Below are 21465 nucleotides of genomic sequence, written 5' to 3'. Positions count from 1 at the left end.
TCATCAATCTGTAGTTAAAAGATTGATATTTTTAATCCTCACTGTTTAGTGCTAAAAGCACGAAAAGGCCATGCCTGATGAAAATTGCTCCATACATGTGGTCATAACCAACATACCTTGTTTTCAGAATGTCTTGCTTTAAATGACTTTTTCCTGTCTGGGCCATGTTGGCAGTCAAATACCTTGGTGCCAATTATGCTGAAGGGAACTCCATCAAATGGTATTTTATCATCTTTAAAAAAGACTTTCCTTTGCTTGGCAAAGGGATCTGTGTACCATGGGAACAAGGAAAGTTTTTGTTATGTTTATTATGATCTCAACTGTAATCTGGAGTGAAACCTATGCTTTAGTCAACCCCATGTATTACATACAGCCTTTGTAGATAAGCTTACTATTTATTCAACTTTAGACCTTCATTTCTGATTGACTGATAAATTATCAAATTCTCAATACCACTGTGAACGTGCACATTTTACTCCAACATTCTTACCCCCTCCCCCACACACACGTTCATATCCCTATCCTACCAAATCCAGTACTTTAAATAGAACATTTATTGATGTAATAAAATGTCCTTTGTTGCGAATAAACAAGCTTCTAATTGTTGTAACGCTTATTGCTATAATTATTTTATATTATTATTTATCTTATTATTGTTTATTACTTCCTTGGCCCATAATACAAATCTTACCTCCAGCTCCAAATATTCTGACTGATTTAAAGCAAGAAAACTTTGTTGTTGTTTCCAGTTCATATTGTCTAATCACAGCCATGGCTGCCTCAGCAGATTCAACGTAGCCAACATACTTGTTCGTCGACCCTCTTAACTTGTCCTGCCAAGTACATACGGATTCGGTAGCACCACTACCTTTCTCATTCTCTAAATGGCCGCCTTCACCTATGGCGCTTTCTTCGGCATTTGCAGGCAAAGCCATAGCAAACGGCTTGTGCTGAATACAAACAACTGAGTAGCAACTTGCAGATCTCGCGGACGAGGAAAATTATTTCGAAATTGCCCGCCAAACAACAGTGCATAGCGGGAAATTCTTCGTAATTCCGAGACAGCTGTTCGGTTTATTGTCGTAAATTTCCGTGCTCAGTCGCCCGTTACTGAACGTCAGTTTCACGGATGGAATGATACGGCATCGGTTACGCCATCCATCAAACTGACGTTGTTCACGGTGGAAAGCTTTTAGAGTCTAAAATAGCTTTACCCTGCAACAAATTACCCTAGGTTTCAAAATTTTATAGAAATAAATCTGAAACACTGTTAAATGACACGGCAAAACACAAATATACTGCTGGACTAGTGACATGCCATATTTGTTTTACGATGGTCAGAGCCGACGCTTGAAACGAAGATGTTCACCGAAGATCAGATGACGTCACGTCAGTTTGGCGGATGGAAACAATCCGGCCATCCACCAAATTGACATGACGTCCCTTTTTATTAAACTGGTGTTCCACAAACATCTATTCCCCACTGTATCCTTGCCACATGAAACACTTCGCACCGAGCTCGATAGTAACCAATTTACCAGATACTAGCAGATTTAGCCATGCATCTAAAGTTTACAAGCTGCAGCTATCGCATGATAGTGATACCTTCTCTTACAGTGTGTCTTAAAAACCAACAACACAAAGATAATCGGTCATTCAAATCATGACAACAATAATCTTGCTTCATTCGCAAGTCTGGGAAGTATAGTTCGAGTGACGACCTTGAATTTCAGCCAGTCTTTGAAGCCTCGCAGTGGCCGCCATATTTGTTTTACGATGGTCAAAGCCGACGCTTAAACCGAAGATTTCCACCGAAGATCCGATGACGTCACGTCAGTTTGGCGGATGGAAACAAGTGACGACCGAGGGAGACCTGGGGCCCGTTTCTCGAAAGCCCCGAAACTTTACGGGCCATTTCGGGTGTCACAATGCCCTTTGTATCTCAAGAACTGAGAGGGACGCTGAGAAGATTTAAGGACGTTCGCGCCAAAATCTTGCTACGGTGAGATTTTCTTCATTTCTCGCCTAGAGTTAGGTCATGAAGTACTTACTCCAAAATGAATGGAAAAAAAATGGGGATCACCGACTTTGTTTCGGAGAAAAAGGCAGTGGAAAAATCAATCAATCAATCAATAATCTTTATTTATACACGATAAATATTTAAAGCGATGCTTCGCTTGTGGGGTCGTGTCTAAATAATTAAGTAAGATAACTTAATGAATTAGAAAATAAATAGGATATACACCAGCTAAAATCATATAGCTACTTACTACTTACAAGTCTAAAACGATAAAAGCTCAAAATTCTAAAATACAAGGTGGTACTCTGGTATCGACTAGTTATTAACACTAATTATACTTAAAATCTTCCTCCCTTCTGTTTAATGTTTGAGGGGAGATACAGTCGAAATCTAGGTGTAGCAGAGCATTTGACCGTCTTGCCATAATAGCGTATTTCTTAGCATTGTCTATATCGTCATTAAGTTGAGGAACCAACGTGTTCCAAACTATTGCTCCTCTACGAGCTACAGAGTTCTTCATGTAGTTGGTGTTAAAACGAGGGACATCAATTTTCAGTTTTTTCCTAAGTTGATATCGCTTGATGTTATCATTGTTCTTAATAATAACTGACATAGCGTCTGGAGTCAGGTTATTGTGGATTTTATACATAAGCTTAGCTAAGCTAATTTTATACATAAAGGCTAAAGAATACCAATTACCCTTTTTCATAACATCTGCATTAGACATCTCCCAAGGTAACTCAAAGATAATTCTCGCAGCTCTACAATGCAGTGCTTCTAATGCCTTAAAACCTTCCTTATTTGTGAGACCTCCCCATACTGATATAACATATACGATCGACGGCATAATAACTCTAAAATACAAGTCTAATAACATATTCTTTGGAAGAAATCTGCTACGTTTTAACAAGTTTAACTTACCAACAAAGCCTTTTTTAACAACACTAACATGTTTAGACCAGTTTACTTGATCATCTATCAATACGCCTAATAGACGAGAGTAGGTAACCCATTTGATGGTGTGCTGGGCCAACGTTAACTCTTTCAATGGGCGAGTGAATCTTCCACGATGGAGGATCATTGCTTCGCATTTCTTTGGATGAGGCACAAGGGAGTTTGTTTTGCACCAGTATAGAAGCTCTTCTAAAGCTTTGTTAAGTCCAGAAATTACTGCGTCGATAGAATCGCCAATGCAATGTAGGGTTGTATCATCAGCATGTATACATGTAGGTTGTCGCAGTGGTTATAGCTTCAGGTAAATCACTTGTGTAAAGAGAAAATAAGGTCGGTCCTAGAACAGAACCCTGCGGTACTCCAGATTTAACAGTGTTAAGATCTGATGCTATACCATTTAGGACAGTATATGATTTTCTATTGTCAAGGTAACTGCGCAGCCAGTCAAGGAGCACTCCATTAATTCCAAAATCATTTTCTAATTTACGTAATAGCACATTATGGGAGACACAGTCGAACGCTTTCTGGAAATCTACCAGCACTATACCAACAACTTTATTTGAATCAATGGCACTCCTCCAAATTTCTGTGATAGGTACTAGCAACAGCTCTGTAGAATATCCTCTCCTGTAAGCCTATTGTTCGTCTGTGATTAATTTATTTTCAATAAACGCACGGTGAATGATAGAATTCAAGTATTTTGCTAGGAACACTGAGAAAAGATAGGGGGCGATAATTTCCGATTTCAGTCTTGACTCTCGCAGTCTTCCACTGGCTAAAGACGTAGCCATCTTTCAAACTCATATTGTAAAGGAACATCAACGGGGTTAGCAATGCATCTCCAGCTTCCTTGACTATTTTCGGTGATATGTCGTCTGGTCCTGTCGCTTTATTTTTTTTGAGATTAGCTAATTTTCTCTCAATGGCCAATGGCGATAGTGCAATGTTATTGACACAGGGAACAATCTTAGTTGACGTGGCCAGGTCAGATAGATATTGGGGCTGGAAACTGCCAGCCAGTTTCTCTCCGATGTTAGAGAAGAAATTATTGACTAGATTTGATTTTTCTTTATCATCAACTGCGAGCGATCCATCCTTTCTTTTCAATGGACCTATCGCTTTCCTTAATTTAGGGTTATTCGCCTTTGAAAGTAGGTTCCAATACTCTGCAGTGGTTTTGACATCAGCTAACACATCTTTAAAATGCTTAGCCTTGGCTCTGCGTATATCAGCTGTGATTTCATTTCTAAGTTTTTTATATGCAGGCCATTTGCTAGGATCCTTTGTCCGGTTTGCCTCTTTGAATAATTTAAATCTGCGATTCATTTTGTGCCTAATTGTGTTATTAATCCACGGAGCAGACATACTTCTCACTTTCACATCCTTAAACGGGGCGTGAGCATTGCATATATTTTTAAGAAATTGTTCCCATCCCCAGAGCGCATCGTCTTTGTGCTGAAAAATTTCCAAGATATGAAAAGTAATCTTTTCAATATCAGCCTTAAAATTCGCTGCATTAAAATTTTTAAAGTTTCTGGTGCGAATGATCTTCGGCGGTGGTCTTTTGCTGCCCAATTTAAGCGTGCATACACTAGCCAATGGTCAGATATACCTAGTGGCATTACTCCTGTGCATCGCACAACATCCACCTTGGTGGTAACAATAAGATCAATCAGTGACTTTGTGGTATAAGTTATGCGGGTTGGTTCAGCAATAACATTTTGCGTATTAAAATCTTCAAAAAGCTTCAGCAAATTCTTTGTTTTAGATGTAATTAAGGTGGAGCCAGGATTGTTTTGGGCTTCCAACATGCAGCAGTTTAAGTCACCAAGGACGAAAATACTGTCTGTTTTCAACCAGGCTTTCTCAAGAACGCCGTGATAGTTGTCAAGAAGAAGAAGTTCGGAGTTTCGAGTTGTCAAGAAGAAGAAGTTCGGAGTTTCGAGTTCAGATCGGTAAACAACTGAGAATAACGTAGAATTTCACCTGTACCATATGGCCTCAATATCCCTGACTAATAAATCTTTACGGTGTACAGCCGTTAGATGTTCAGCATAGTACAGGGCAACACCTCCTACTTTGCATTTAGTTCTATCACGTCGGATAAGTTGGAGGAAGGAACAGAAGAGTCCAGATGGGTCTCAGAAATTCCCAAAATGTCAATTCCACATACCCTCTGCAGGAGTCTTAATTCGTCGATCTTATATCGAAGGCTACAAATTTTCAAGTGTGCAACTCTTAGATCTTTGGATGAATAGTTCAAGATCTTTGAGAGGTTCTCAAGGTAATCTTCGGAAGCCAATGTCTGTTGAGAAGCTGGCCGGTTCAGCAAGAGAGTCATCACCATGAGAAGTAAAGGAGCCAACACTGGAGTCTAAATTGCTGATGTCTGCAAAAGGTAAAGTTCTTAGGGTAGATATAGAAGATGGACAAGTCCAGTCGAAATTCTCAGGTATGTTTTGCAATCGTCGGTATTCACGAAGTTTCATTTCGCCACCGCATTTGATATGACACCAATGTTTAGACACATCACATTCAATAGCTCAGTTATTACTACGGACATTCTTCTGGCACACGGAGCACAGTGTAATAATCTTACTCTAAACGAGTAAAATCGATGTGATTTTGCAAAGCTCTTGAAAAATTTCGATTGTCACACTTTTGCGTGACCTGTCGGGGAAGGACTGGAACCCAAGAAAGGTTTTCACCCAAAACAAACTTTCTCGAGCATATCAACGAAGTTTTAAGCAGGCGTCATCTTCATTTGATTAGTGTTTTGTATAATATCTCTTCATTGCCGTCATGCTCGTCTTCTGGAGTGTGGTTTTTGTGAAAATTAATCGCTGGTTGTTTCCACGCAGGTCCGCATTATTCAAACGGACGAGGACGAAAATACTGCTCTGTTTTCACGAAAGTAAAGGAAAAGAACTTCAAAAACATGCAATAATTTTGAACTTAAGTTCATAGGGTAATAAAAACATTTTTTAAAAAAACCCCATTAAATTTACGCAACGGTTCGTCCTCGAGTTTTCCAAAATCTCAGCCACTACTCGATCAGCAGCTACCTTTTCCAGAGCGTTTCCATGCTCCCGCTCACTTCTCTTTAACGTTTTATGATGATTCGGAAATAAATGCGCCATTCTTTTGCCGGCCTGGAATTTTTTCCCCGGCGTTTTTGTCGCCATGTTATTTTAACTGATGCTTGAAAAATAATTATGAAAGTCAAGTAGACTAGTGCACGACTTATAAAACAACGCGAATATCAGTCGTGCAGTAGTCTACTTGATTTTCATAAATATTTTAAAATCAATTTTGACTGATCACGATCTTCTCTGATCCAACGCTGTGCAATACTTATCGTCCGCGGTTTCTGCAAAGGTTTTAAAACCTCAACTTCACTAATGCTCGAAGTAATCTTACAGTCGTGTTACCTGCGCAGTAACGTTGCGCACAAACAATTAGCGCGAACGTCCTTAAGGATCAATAATGCTGTTCTAACCAGCGATCATCGAATTCTTCTTTTTTTTCTAAATTTGGGAAAAGGAGTAATTTAATTAATTGTTTTATATTAATCGGTGGTGAATTCCAAATCCAAAGGTCAATACCAGTGCAACAAAGCAAAAGAATAGTTTGGACTGAAGTAACAAACAGATCTTGATTTCGCGTATGAATAAACGGAGGATATTTGTTTGAAATAATCAGAGAAACAGGAAAGCCTGATCAGTTTATAAAGCCACTGATAAACAAAGGAAAGGATTTCAAACTGAATTATATCACAGTATTTTAACAAATTAAAATAGATTTTAGAATTGGCTCTGACTGTGTTACAGGTTCTGAAAATGATATAATTCTAACTATTCATTTTTGTAAGATGGGGATTGACGTTAAATAGGTTGGATATGTTAGGCCCCATACATGAATACCATATGTAAAAAAGGAATAGATTAGCGAATAATAAAACACAGTATATCAATGTTGACGTAGTACCTTAGTATAGAATGAGAATAACAACAGTTTTTGCCAGTTTTGGGAAGAGTTCATCAATGTGATTCTTCCAGATCAGTTTTTATTGGTCAAAGGTAATTCCGAGATATTTTACAGTAGGAACTTGTGCGTAATATTTATTCCATCAATTACTTTAAATGAAAAGAATTAATATAGAGTTTCAACTTTTTAGAGTGGAAGAGAATATCATTAGTCTTAAAGACACTAAATCCTAATCTGTTGGAGATTAGAGAGTGAATGAGTGGACCGGTGAATGAATAAATAAACGAGTAGGTAATCTTTAGGTTAGGTTGAGCTGGTGTGTCAAAAAATCCATTACTTAAGTCACATTATTTTGTAAAGAGACTTAATCATTGCAGCACCTAAGTTGTGGAACTCTTAATTTACCAAGGGAGTTGCGTCAAATATCCATGGCATTAATCATTCAAAGACCTTCAAACGTCAATGAAGACGTCTTTTTTTTGTTAGTTACTCCCTGAGTAGGTTAATATCTATATACCTAGTGGTAGAAATGATTACCCGGTAAATATTATTATTAATATTAATATTATTTTCAATTTCAGAATTCTGGAAATAATGACATCATCTCCTATAGGTATGCATCTCGCTGCTCTGCAGTATTATGCAGGAGTCTACTACAAAAACATCACATGGTATCCTAGCCAATATCAAGTCGGACAGCAGTCGTTCTGCTTCAAAGCCGTTGACTCGAGTGGGTAAGGTGACAGTTAAGTAACAAAACAGAATTCTAACGCACCTCTTTTCGTTCGATTTTATTTTAATCTACGGAATTAACTTAAACACAAGTAAGGTTTCTTTAGAGTTTTCACAATCTACTATCCATATCTAGTATGTGCATAGATATGGTGCTTCCGGGAGTCGATGTATGGCTCCATTACTTTTAATAAGTTATACTTAAATATTATTGTCAACGCTTTTAATTTAGCTATACCTGTACTATTATTATTTATATATGCACCATTACTATTTATGCACTACTACTAAACCATACTTATGTACGCAACTAAGTAAATCATCATATATTCTTTATGAAATGGGAGAATCTCACACGGCTGTAGAATTCCGGCACTTCTATGGCGGGTCCATATACTATTACTATACATTTCCATAAATTACAACAATTTTATTAAAATATGACATATGATAGAATTGAGTTATATACAACCAGAGTTAGTAGAGGGGATACAACAAAGAGGAGAAACAAAAGCGAAACTGGGAACCTCTCTGATACAAAACAGTAAACATCTTGTTGTTAGACTGAGTAAAAATGGTGCGATCTATAATTGTGAGAACAAGCTTGCAAAATTGTTGTGCACTTAGCCAACAGTTGTTATGCACTTAGCCAACAGTTAAAGAGGAAGAAATAAGCAAACACATTATTGGTATCATGGAGAATACCACCGATTTAATTTTATTTTGTCAGGGAACTCACCTCGAGTGATAAAGGAAAGCCGAGAGCCGAGAAACCCTGTTAGTAAAACTGGACCTGAATTTTTGTGGTTCAGCATACGATTTGATCGAGTGGTAAGATGAGTAATACAAATTAAACAAGTGAGGAATAAAAGTACCGTTATAATTTAAAGCACATAATGAACTGAAGAAGAGCTGATAAAACCAGATAAAAATACACTACCAGGAAAAGGTGACAGGCGAGGTTAGGGAAAAGCTGGCCCTTTCTTAAAACTTTTAACTATTTACTCAGATTTCTGAATTATTAAGGGCATTTCAACATCATCATGTCCATTTTCCACCTTGATGTTTTCATAATATAATAATGTAAGGAAATGCCTTAAGTTTCCTATAAGACCCTTCTTTGATATTCTTGGTTTGCCCTCACGTGATTAGACGTGATGTCGGTGTACAAAACAAAAGGAAAATGTCGCTCGCTTTTTGCATAATGTTAGAGCCAAATTCCCAGAAGACTTTTTTGCTTTCGTTCCGTACACCAACATCGCCGCCGATGACGTCAGGTGCAAGCCAAGGATTGGTTTGATGGATTCCTCGACACATTTTACCCCCACCCCAGACTGATTTAGGTGATTTAGATTCTTTATTTTTTTTTTTCAGATAAAGAAGCCGACATCGACCTCCTACATCAGGCTCGTCATTAGTGGTCAAACATATTACAAGGTTGACACGCTCTCTGCGCATGCCACAATCAGCAGTGATCAGATAACTCTGCTGTTTGCAATTCCTTATGCAGCCATAAGTATGCATGGTACCTACGCCATTTTGATAGATCGTGGTGGCGTAGTAGGACAAGGCTGCTCTTTTGACGGACCACCCACACCAGGAGTTACTTCAACGAGTGATTGGCAGTTTAGTCCTGGCGGTATTTGTGCAACTGGATTTTCTCTTGCACCACCCTGGTTTACTTATTCCGAAGGTATGTTAGGACAAAAATCTATCCAAAACACTCTAGCCCTTGGGCATTTTTATAAGTTGTCCCTGCTTTGAAGCCATACACTACCTTCTAGCTATTGGGAAGATATCTGTTTACAAACATTGACGTCAAATTTCTTTTGAACAAAGGAACCCTTTGTTTCGGCATCCAATAAGGCTCTGGTTGGCACATTAATATCAATAGGTGACGTCATCGATATCTTCGCTATAAAATATCTACGAAAGCCGTGAAAACGAAATTTAATATCAAGGTTACTGAAGAGCCTTATAAAGCCGGTCAAGATTTTTCAAGACTTTTATACCAACTGTACAACTATCTATGACCTCCCTTTCATACTTTTTTTTTCAGCTTTGAAGAATAGAGTGCATCCAAATTGCACAACTCTGGTGCCTGGGCGTGGGTTTTAGTCATAGTTGTTAGGGCGCTTAACGAGAACGTCACAAATTTACATATTTAGTGGGCAAAAATAATAGCTTTGCATGTCCTGCACGTGCGTTTTTTACTTTTGTCCATTTCTTTGCTGTCGTTTGCTTTGAGTTCATCTGTTCTGTTCCAGATGTGAACGAATGTAGTTCTTTCACGGTTCCATGTCCATGCCAATGCCCACCATGTCTGCGTCGATGTCGATGTCGATGTCTGTCTCAGCAGGTGATTACGTTCGCCCATTTACCCCTTCTTTAATTCTGTCCTTGCATGGATGAGCTCCGTAATTGACCCCTTAAGAGAACCGTAAACGGTGAAGGGAGTTAGATTTCACAAGATTGCCTTGTCTCGTCAAAACATTTGCCTTCTCTTCGTTCCTATTTCCAAGCTAGTATTCTTTCCGAAAGGTAAAATAAATGTAGTAATGTGCCAATTAACGCAAACTTGCGTGAACCGCTCTATCGTACAATTATTCAATTCTGACTCCACCAACAAGAGGAATTATTATGAGAGTACATTATTATGAGAGAACAGTCAGCCATCTGATGGTTACAAGTGCTCCTCGTGGACAATTCCACATAGAAATATAGTAAACTTAATACAACGAGATTTACAATATAAGGAACTAAAGACGCTTTCCATTTGACAGAAGTGACCGGCCAGACCGGGCATTTGGAAGAACTAACTCTAAAATGCCTTCAAGTTAACACACTTCGAGGACGATAAATACTTTTCCGGAAGAATGCGAAGGATTATCATGCAGCAGCTTTTCATTCAAATTGTAGCCTGTTCTTTGGAAACTGATGGATCTGGCAGGCCAGTTCTAAGAAAGGAAAGCGGATTAAGTCTTAGGAAATAGACAATGGAAACGTAATGTACCAAGCCAGATACGAAAAGCCACCAAAAAGAAACATTCCGTATTCGAGGCCAAAAAGGTGGAAACGATTTCCTCATCTAATGAAGTGGCACTGCATTAAAAAAAGGTATCGTACATTACCTACATTACCCTACATTACCCTACCATAATCAAAACAAAAAAAGGAAAGCCACCAGAAGGACTGACTGACGTAGAATGACAGAAATCACCCGCCAAAAACCCTAAATGGTCACCAAATCACATGACCGAACCCAAACCTCTCAACCGTGCCGTCAGAATATTAATCTTTGACTAACTCGTTCCCAGATTACTCAAACGTCAGTAATTACATTTTGTAAATGTTAGGGAAACGGAAGTACATTCTATGCATGATTTTATCTTACAGGCACACCAATGTCATCAGTAGCATTATTTTCAATGCCTTATTACCAGCTGCAAGTTCCTTGGGACTTCCGACTGCACATTCAGATTTGTACGAATACACTAGGGAGCTTCATTTGTTCGTGTGCTATTGAATATCGACTGGCCTCTGATGGAATATCCTGCTTAGGTGAACCCGCGTACATTTAAACCAATCTAACAGGACTTATTTGTCTCGTTTAATTTAGAGGCATGCTTCTAAAGCACAAGATATGCAGTCCATTTCATGTTTCGGGAAAGGTTGTCTAAAAGAAGCGTAAGAGCGTTCGCGACAATGCCGAAAGGTAGTATGGGAGGTATTCAATAAAATAAATTCAACTTGTAACGCACAGAATCGAAGATGCCACGACCATCCAGTGAAGACCTGCAGTGGCGAGCTATTTGAATGAGAGAGTTCTTAGGATATAGCGTTGATGAAGTGGCAGTACGCACAAGCTTATGTTGAAGCTCTTTCCCGTCATCACGCTACCAAAACACGTCCAAAAACGAAAGGGTTCATTAGCAAAACGATGGCTCTGCACGTGCGCCACGATTTTTGGTACATTTCTCCGACTTTCTCTGCAAAACATGACACACAATAAGTAAGGTTAGGTAGTCAGAATCATGCTTTCTCTGTGAATCCTAACCCTTTGTTACAAATTCATGGGGTGGATCATTTGATTGAATTTTGAAACTCAGTCATATCTCCATGTCGGTAAAGAGGTGACGTTTTCGATAGCATTGATGTGATGTATTCGTTGACTCAAACTAGCAGTTTACCATAATGCCTTTCGGCATTATCGGTCGCGTACGCTTTAATGCTTCTTTTGGACAACTTTCCTCGAAACAGCTGTATCCTGTAAAAGTAACAATTTTTACAGCGATGTGTCATCTGCATGCAACATGCAACTTTTAAAGACCTTTGGCGTGTCATTTGGTTCCGAGAATTTGAAAAGTACAGGCCCAAGCATCGATCATTCTGGGCTGGTAGGCTCACGAAACCCATCACTCAACGCCGACCGGTCGGCTGAATTGGTTGAGCATCGGACTGCATGCGGAAGGCCGTTGAAGTTTCAAATCCGGCCGGACCAGCATTCAAGGTCCTTAAATAACTGAGGAGAAAGTGCTGCCTTTGTAATCACTTATGCAAATGGTCAGACTTTCAAGTCTTCTTAGATAAGGACTGTGAACTATATTTGCCGTCTCACAACACCTGCGGATCACGTGCACAGAGTTCCTGGTATTGTGGTGTCGCCTTACTTCAGCAATGTGGTCGACTTGGCGCAATCTATTGCCGCTCGATGATACCACAAAACAGTAACAGACAGACCTCAAATTGAAGGCGTCCAAGTGCCGTTAAAACTGGTAATAAGCTCACTGGAAGAAATTGTGTCTCAAGGCGGTTTAAACCACTGGAGATCAGTGCCAGAGATGTTAAAGTATTATTCTTGTGTTTACGAACAAGATGTGCCATTAAAATCTATCAGGGGCCGTCGATAGATCGAAAAAAGGGATATAAATCTTATAATGGGAAGAATAAATTGAAACGGTCGACAAATACAACTGCGGATATGCGATGATTTTCTTGGAAAAAGATATCGCAGTTAAAGAAACAACTTCAGCATCCGTCTTTTGTTGTTGTTGTTGTTGTTGTCGTTTCAGTTGCTTAACAAACAAACAAAAAGCTGACCTGTAGAGGAGTGCGATTGCGTTGCACACTTCTCCACCACTGAGCTATCAATCCATCAAGGAGCCGGTCAATTGTCACTTCTTTTTACGTTCCATAAAAGGTGAAAGTTTAAAAAAGGAAAAGCAATCCTCGCACTTATCGGAACAACTGAATTTGAGCAATTGTCTCTATAATAGATAGCTGGAAAATTCAGGTGTTTTTGACAACGAGATTCGAACCAATGAACTCTGCGATGGCGGTGCAATGCTATGCCAAATGAGCTTTTAAGTCACTCCGATTGGAGCAGGTCAATTTGTTGGGCTTATGTATTCCCGTGAAAGGACTCTATGAATTAAAATATTACTTAAAGTACATATGAGACTTTGATGAAGGGCAGCTCAGCATGGGCTTTTTTAAGGGCTTCAACAAGTGCTAAGTTGTTTCGTGATTCGCCGACGACCTCCCGCTCAGAAATTAGAAAAGCCGGGTATATTAAGTGCTGTGAAAGGACATCAAACCGATAAACGAGGGGGACATTGGGATTTTCGGTTTTGGCTATTGTTTAGATCGGTTTTTCGGTTTTGGTGTTCATAGCGGTTTGCGGATTTTTCGTTTTTTAGCATCTGGTTTTCGGTTTTCGTAAAAAATACGAGCGGGTTTTCGGTTTTTTATCCGATGTGCTTTTTGGGTTTTTCTATTTTGTCCTATTTGGTTTCCGGTTTGTCTTATATTTGAGCGGCAATTGATCTCGAATAGAGTGTCACTTATTTATTTAATCTTTATTTAACCACGGTACAATTTATCAGCAATATGAAAAAAAAAATGTACAATTAAAAATTTATAGATAAAACTATGTAAACTACATTAACTATCTCATTCAATGTCATACAATAAAAGCTGCTTTCCATGAATCCTGTGTTTAGAATAATGGCTTAGATAACCTCTTTAATCAGTCGTTTGAATTGATTGAGGGACTCTGCTTTCCTTAGCTCTAATGGCAAACTGTTCCACAAAACTGCGCCACTAAATAGCTAAAGCTGTTTTTTGTAGAAGTTTGTGCGCGGTTGCGGAACATTTACCTTATTCACAGAGTCTCTCAAACAATAACCAGAATCGCGATGGACAATTTTCGAGCAGAGATACTCAGGTGCTAGTCCCTGTAGGGACTTAAATACCATTGTTGCTCTTTCAATTTGCCTTTGAGAGACTAGGGATTTCCATCTTAAGAGTTCAAATAAATTGTTGACATGAGCGTCATAGTTAGAGTAGGTCAAGACACGGGCTGCTCTAGCTCTGTTTTGTAGTTTCTGCAGTTTTTCCTGCAAAGTTACTCACAGTTTCCCCAAACAATATTGCAGTAGTTGAAATGAGGTTGTACTAGGGCCTGATAAATAGAATGTAAGGTCCCATAGGGTACAAGATGCCTGTTTTCACTCACGTGATCAGTAACCTTGTCTTTCCTCCGAAACAAAAGAAAACGTTTAAGTGATGGAGCTCAATTCCCGGAGTCGTCACATGAAAACCCTCTATAGCCGCGAAACGCCAAAGTTATTGAGAGGATCACGCGTGTCGATTGACGCCCAAGTTGATGCGGAGTGGATGAAGATGAAGGACCCCATGAAGATCTGAACGAGCATGAAATGAGTGAGAAGCTAGTGACTCTGATAAAGGCCATCAAGAATTTGATAAATGTAGTGACGAAGTCAGTGCAGATGACAACAATTCCCACAAGCCAGCAAGATGAATTAGGCAACCTCGTTCCCAGGGCTTTTTCCCTAAAGGGAACGAGGTTGATGAATTAGGGACATCGACGAATTGTCTCTTTGGTGCAACGTCGCGATATGGAAGGGCGGTGCCCAGTGGGGGGGGGGGGGGGGGGAGGAAAAGACTAGGATAGGATAGGATAGGATAGGAGGATAGGATAACTTTATTTAGACACGGTAAACTCATCAGTCGCAACTATAAAAACCTAATTAATTACCAGAATTATTACAAATTATACAACGACTACAGCTACATTATTCAAAATTGTTCTAAGTAATCAATAAATATAACTATAATATTAAATGACAAAATAAAAACCTGCTTTACATGAGTGCCGTGTATAGAATTGTAGATTAACTTGATGAAAAGAAACGCTCGCAGCCAGCCCGGAACGCTCTAAGGGAGTCAGCCTGCCTCAATTCGATTGATATATTATTATAAAGAACTGCTCCAGTGTAGCTGAAGCTATTTTTCATATAGTTTGTGTGTGGCTGTGGGATAGCTAGTTTGCCCTCTGTGTCCCTTAAGGAGTAACTGGAGACGCTACTACGGTCAACAAATTTAGAACTATGGTAATCGGGAGTAAGACCATTAAGCGACTTATAAACCATCACAGCCTTATGGATTGTTCGTTGAGAATCAAGTTTTATCCATCCAAGTTTTTGGATAAGGTTATCAGCGTTGGCATCATAGTTCGAGTAAGTGAGTATACGCGCAGCGCGATTTTGAAGTTTTGTAAGTTTACTGGCTAGGGTTTTGCCGCAACATCCCCAGACAGAATCGCAGTAATCAAAGTGAGGCTGTACTAAAGACATGAAGATTGATCGGAGAGTCTCATGTGGAACGAAAGACCTCACTCTCTTCAACGCTCCAATACCAGACGCGATTTTCTTACATAAAGTCTCAACATGAACATTCCAAGATAAAGTCTGATCAATATGAACACCTAGAGATTTCAGTAATGAGCTGCTGCAGGCTGTAAACGTCAGCGATGCTAGAGAGTAGATTTGCGTTATGGTCCAATTGAGGAGCAGCTAAGTTGCAGTTCAGATCGCCCAAAACATAGAACTCAACATTCTCCGCGTCAATTTTACCTATAAGCGATTCGAAATAACTAAAGATCTCAACTGAAGAGTCAGGCGGCCTATACCAGGTTACCACGAGAAAAGGCTTTGATCTCGGTTTGCGGATTTCTATACAAAGATTTTCCAGTTGGTGAATACTCAAATCAGATCGCAAAGTATAACTAATGTTCGAGCGAACAAAGAAACAAACACCACCGCCAAAGCGGCCATTTGTTTTCCTGTCACGGCGAATAATTTCATAGCCAGGAATGTAATAAAACATCACTGTCCTTAACCGAGTCGTCAAGCCTGGTCTCGTTAATTGATAGAACATCAACGGGCGTGTCTGCGAGCAAGATTCTCAGTTCGTCGATATGTTTCACCAAACTGGCGACATTCAAATTAGCTAGTTTGAATCCACGACTGGAGGGTAAAATGGGAGAGATAAAATCATCAATCCGAGACTCACACTGCACTTCACAAGCACTAGAGATTCAAATATTATCAATATGAGTTAAAAAGTTACTGGACAAAATGCTCACCCCTTTTCTATTTAAATGAAGTCCACTCGCATTAAGACACGAAGAGTCAATGTTGATGTGAGGAAGGAAACCCCATCTTCGATTGGAGCAGAACCTTTTGAGCAACTTGTTAATTTCAGTAGCCTTTTTCCACAGTTCATCTTCCTTCCGGACACAAATAGCAGAAATAGAGACAAGAGTCTCCGGCGAGTCACTTTCAATCTGGTCCGCCAAGTTCACAATACTCTCAGCAATTTGTTGTGGTGTTTGGATCGACAGCAGGTCATTTGTACCGACATGTAGAATCAAGCTTTCTGGACATTTCCTGGTTATTGGCTTTAGGTAATCTTCCATGTCAGATGTGGTTGCGCCGGAAAAAGATTTCACTACAACCTTGTTGGATCTAGAAAGTTTCCATCCTCGTACATTTTGCACTATGCTGTCGCCACAAACAACTGTGACAGGTTTTCTATCCGCTCTGGCAAAATGGCTCTCTTTTATCGAGGTTGCTTCTTCTGCATTTTTCGAACTCCTTCTTGCGTTAGCAGAATTTGTAGGCTGGCGCAGCTTTGATGACCTAGTGGAGTTCTTTTGCGTTATTCCTTTGGGTTTGTTTTTCGATCGTTTACCTCGAGAGCTTCTTTCGTGGTTTCCATTCATTATCATTGATTTCCCAGGAGATTCTTGTTGGTCATCAGCAGCGCATTCAGTGTTCTTTTGCGTTGTTCCTTTGGGTTTGTTTTTCGATCGTTTACCTCGAGAGCTTCTTTCGTGGTTTCCATTCATTATCATTGATTTCCCAGGAGATTCTTGTTGGTCATCAGCAGCGCATTCAGTCGAAAAAAAGGGGAGGGATGCTCGTCGTCTCGCTTAGGGGTGTAAATTTCGGATTTTGGCCTCACTTAGGGTGTTTTGGGCAAAACGCAATCATATGTAGCCGTGAAAATCTCCTTAGGGTTGCGCGCGAAGACATATAAAAGTGTATATTTACACTTTCCAATCTCCAAACTGTCGGGTCTTAGTTATCAAATAGGAATGTTCAATTAGCAGAATTAGAGAGTTTGTTGGAGGTTTCCAGAGCTATAGCCTTTTGCGATTGCAAAATTGAAATTTTAGAGAGGACTTGTGTGCAAGTTAACTTGGCTCCATTACCAGCTACTTTACGGAAAATGAGCCCACAAAGTCCGGGCTCGAGAGAGCGGCAGAAATAAAACCTATGATTTTAGCAGATACTAAAAGATATGAAGGCTTTAGACAAGTCTGACATCCACAAATACTTTGATGAAATAAAGTGTTAGCGTAGTTTGCTCTGTATGCCGCACTTGTCACCATTGTATCGGTTTTTTGACGCTTTTCGGTTTTGGCCAAATTTTTTTGCGGTTTTGCGGTTTTGGATGATTTTTTCTTCGGTTTTGCGGTTTCTAATACACCCCAAAGTCCCCCTCATAAACTTGTAGACTTTAAATGTAATTATAAGCAAACACTGCCACCACCCCACACAGCATGCAGCACTGACTCGAAGTGGACAAGTTCGTTGGTAGACTGTCATTTACAGATGTCAAACAGCGCTCGTGACTGTACCATTAGGGAGTGGATAGCCATCGGAAGTGAACTGGTTTCCCTTTCAACTTGTCTTTACAAAACCACATTTACATTTCCAAGTATCTTTTCGTTAGAGCCGATTAGTTGAAAAATCTGGGAAACACTACTGTTCTGGCAAGCAAAATATTTGCTTCCGGTCCGCCGTCCGCGTCTGAAAAACGTCGCGTGCTTATAAGCTCCCTATCAAAGATTTTACAGTGAGGACACTCGAACCATGAACACTTGATATTTGTTTGAACATATTTTTAGTGACTATAGAATGTGGGCTCGTCCTTTTGACAAGAGTATTTAATGTTTTTACACTTACAAAATGCTATGCATGTAACACTATACATCATAAGAAGAGCCTTTATTTCTTAGTCGTCGAAAAAAACAATGTACACGAAAATGTCAAGTGTTCACGGTTCAAGTGTCCTTACTGTAATACCTAGTCACTTCTTTGCATATGAATGGCGTGTATTGTTATAGGCCTCGTTCTTTTAAACGGTGCCGCTACATGAACACAAATGGTGGCAGGGTATTCTGCAGTTACTCCTTTGTGACCCTCTGTCTCTTTGCTTATCGTTTTTGATCATAAGTAACAATCTTTACATGCAAGAGAAGAAATCCAGTTTTACATGTAAACATTAATGACCGTATTCTAAATAGATATCGACGAATGCTTGGTCAACAATGGTGGTTGCAGTCACGACTGTTAAAATTATCCTGGATCATTTTACTATGGATGTCCAGACGAAACAACTATGGCCGAAAATAATTTAACATGTATTGGTGAGTGAGGGAAGCAGTACAACAGTGACTAATGAAATAAGCCTCCAAACATTTTTTTTGTTACGACTCTTACTAGACTTTTTTTTAGAGTCCGACCGCCTGAATACTTCAGTTTTACGTTACATCGGTCGCTCGTTTTCGTGCGAAAGCACCTTAATTTTAAGAAACAGTTTTAAATGTATAACAAAGGCAAAGCTAATTCTGTTGCCTTCGACTGTAAAAGGAGATCTTCAATGATGTTTTGAGTTGTTTGGCTTTCTTCGCATTTAATCATCAACTTTACGATCTTCAGGTGCAGCAGGAGTTGCGTGAGCGCGAAAAGAAAGAGAAGAGAATTAAGTGGCAAAAAGCACACAGAAACACTTTCTTTCGACTGGTCCGATAGAGTTCAAGAAAATAGAGGCGGCACTGGTAACGAATTTAAGATTAAATGAGAATGTTATGAAACAGTGGGTGAATTGAACACATGAATTGCTCACTGCAAATGTTCTTTGACGCATCTACAGCTGGCGGCATGATCATTTGACATGATGCAATCGCTTCACAAGTCTCCTCATGCACGGACTAATATGGATGCAAAAGCAAAATACCGCGATTGGTCAACTCCTGGAAACTGGCGTTAACGATTTGCAAAAAAAAAAGAGGTTTCTGCGCCTTCACTTTTGAATGAATGGCCTTTTGTTGCAACAAGGATAATAAAGATATGTTGAAAATAGCATTTTACACGATTTTAATGTGAATCTCCGTAAAAATGAACCTCTATTCCGTGTATTCCTATGCCAGAATACGGTCAATCGAACGCACCCTTAATGGCCTAGCTGTCACTACACGGAATTATAGTCTCCCACGGCTCACTTGTAGGGCATTGGGCCGAACTTGTAATCGGAAGGTCATAGCTTCGATTCTTGTCCGAGTACCCCCAAGTCTGCCAAAAATGCATCTCTTCATTCCTTTACCAGGGATAACGTTTACCGTCTTCTTCGCTACAATCGCGAGAAATTTCTTGTTCAGTGAGTGGTCGTGATAATCTGATGTGACAGCCATACGTTTCATTTCCAACGTGTGTCCACTCTTCATTTCCCACATCTTCTGTCTAATTCTTCTTAGAACAGAACGAGAGGTGGAGGTTGGGAAGACGTTACCCATAGCAGCTGTAAGAAATTTGAATTTCCCCGGCACTGAGGGAAAATTTGGCTGATCAATAAGGATCGGGAAAATTGTAAAAACCAATCGCTCAAGAAAGAAACCTGAAAAGAAACCACTAGCCAATTTCCAATGACACATGAAGATAGAAAGCAGAGAACAGACTAATTTATACACCAGACTCAGTTTGGCTACCACTTATGGAAAATTTCGTGACTCCGATGAGGCAGCGTTATTAGTTATTAAAAATTCAGATTTCTAAAAACATTGGAAGGAAATGGTAAAAGTATAACAGAAACATGTTAAAAATATCATTGACTGCGTTTTTTTCTGGAATAACTGGGTCTTATATTTTGCACTGCCTTTCTACAAAAGTATAGTACCGAAGTATGCGAACAAAACAAGGAGATTCATAATGAAAGGGTGCTCGGGATTTCCCTACAAGAATCATTACTATGGAAACGGTCGCAAACAGTGTATTTTACTTTTTTTTTGCTTGCGAAAGCCGGTAAAGTCATAATTTGATTCGCCCCATTCCCAGATGCGGTGCTTACACAAGGCCACTTCGGAAAATACCATAATACTCTTTGTTTGTCCCCTCAAATTTTGCGTATGCATTGATTACAATTTCTCTTGGGACTTCCAATGGTCCCAAGAGAAAACAAAAACAATGCTTATGCAAAATTTTGGGGGACAAACAAAAGAGTAGTATGGTATTTTCCGAAGTGACCTATTCAGAGACGGCGATGCAGTGCCTAATCGAGAAGGGGAGACCAGAACCAAGGATCTCTCCCATTATAGGGCATATATGGTGTCGTTATACAGTTCGCATCCCAGCGACCTCTTGTTTTTTCTTCGTGGAGCCCAACCAAGAGCAACAATAACAATTAAATCTTGGGTTGACAATAAGGTTTTTACTTCGTGTAAATGAGAAAATATATCCTACAAGTGCAGAATAGTTACGACTTATAATATAGAACGCAGCATTGCTGCAAGACGAACTGGATACGGCACATGGTGCAAACGTCACATATCACTCCCAATATGAGATACATTTTCTATCATACAGTTTAAAAGTTACGATTGCTTCTTACATGTTCTGTCAAAACAGAATCTTAATTGTATGAAAGTAGCTCTCTAGTTATCTTGGATACTTTTAAGACAACAGCTATATCTATTAGTGTTAAAATTACCTGCATCAAAAGTTCCTTATTTAAGTGCAAGAAGAAATACAGAAAATCCAAATGTAGGGTCAAAGTGACAGGAAACTGATACATAAAAAAAATCATTAATTTTTTCCCTTAAATCTATTAATCAGCTTTTCAGCCAGTTTTGGATTTACGGGCTGTTACCTGCTGTTTGTTTGGAGGGTGGGAGGGGGAGCGACAATGTCCTGCATTTCTCGAATGTCCAAAGAATTTTGACCTCCATTGAAGCCTTCCACGAAAATAGTGTACACATTTGCTTTGGTACGAACAAAAATACAGTAATGTAATCGTCCTCTTCTGCACAGTGCCTAACAATCACGTACGGTAGAAGAAAAAAAAAACTTTGCGACGAATTTATTCACTCCGCAAAAAGTTTAACAAAAATTTGAATTGTCAGCACAGCAAGATAAAGCTTACATTAATGGAGTGCAAAGCACACACCAAACACACACTCTTATTTCTTTGTCACTTTTTGTCAGTTTTGGCGTTCATATTGTTTGGATTGTTCACTTTTCTAAGACTTACACCATACCTCAGTTTTACGTTCTCCCCGTACTTGTTTGTTTTCAGATGTTATAATTTTTTTGTTTTGTTTTGTTTTTTTCGTTGTTTGCTTTTGG

General features: G+C 39.4%; 2 protein-coding genes across 6 annotated transcripts in view; one reads left to right on the top strand and one right to left on the bottom strand.

Annotated features, from left to right (window-relative positions):
* The window catches only part of LOC138019026 (uncharacterized), a 34643-nt gene extending 20964 nt beyond the window's left edge, over positions 1 to 13679 (top strand). The window contains exons 1-6 of one of the 5 annotated variants that reach the window (XR_011126098.1): positions 1865 to 2002; positions 7543 to 7695; positions 8424 to 8524; positions 9068 to 9386; positions 9961 to 10810; positions 11090 to 13679. Coding sequence is in view for 4 of the 5 variants with exons in the window: in XM_068865697.1 (XP_068721798.1) it covers positions 7602 to 7695; positions 8424 to 8524; positions 9068 to 9386; positions 11090 to 11274 (699 nt within the window). In the remaining variant the exon portion in view is untranslated. Of the gene's footprint in view, positions 1 to 1864; positions 2003 to 7542; positions 7696 to 8423; positions 8525 to 9067; positions 9387 to 9960 lie in introns of those variants that run through there. The other 4 variants (XM_068865711.1, XM_068865693.1, XM_068865704.1 and 1 more) reach the window with 4 other exon arrangements.
* LOC138037175 (uncharacterized) lies at positions 3638 to 4300 on the bottom strand. Its single transcript, XM_068883160.1, has one exon. The coding sequence runs from the start codon at positions 4298 to 4300 to the stop codon at positions 3638 to 3640; it is 663 nt and encodes a 220-aa protein (XP_068739261.1).
* Positions 13680 to 21465: the final 7786 nt, after the last annotated feature.

This window comes from Montipora capricornis, chromosome 2 (assembly GCF_036669925.1).
Source record: "Montipora capricornis isolate CH-2021 chromosome 2, ASM3666992v2, whole genome shotgun sequence".
Classification (NCBI taxonomy): Eukaryota; Metazoa; Cnidaria; class Anthozoa; order Scleractinia; family Acroporidae; genus Montipora; species Montipora capricornis.
This window is presented reverse-complemented; position numbering and strand designations above follow the sequence as displayed.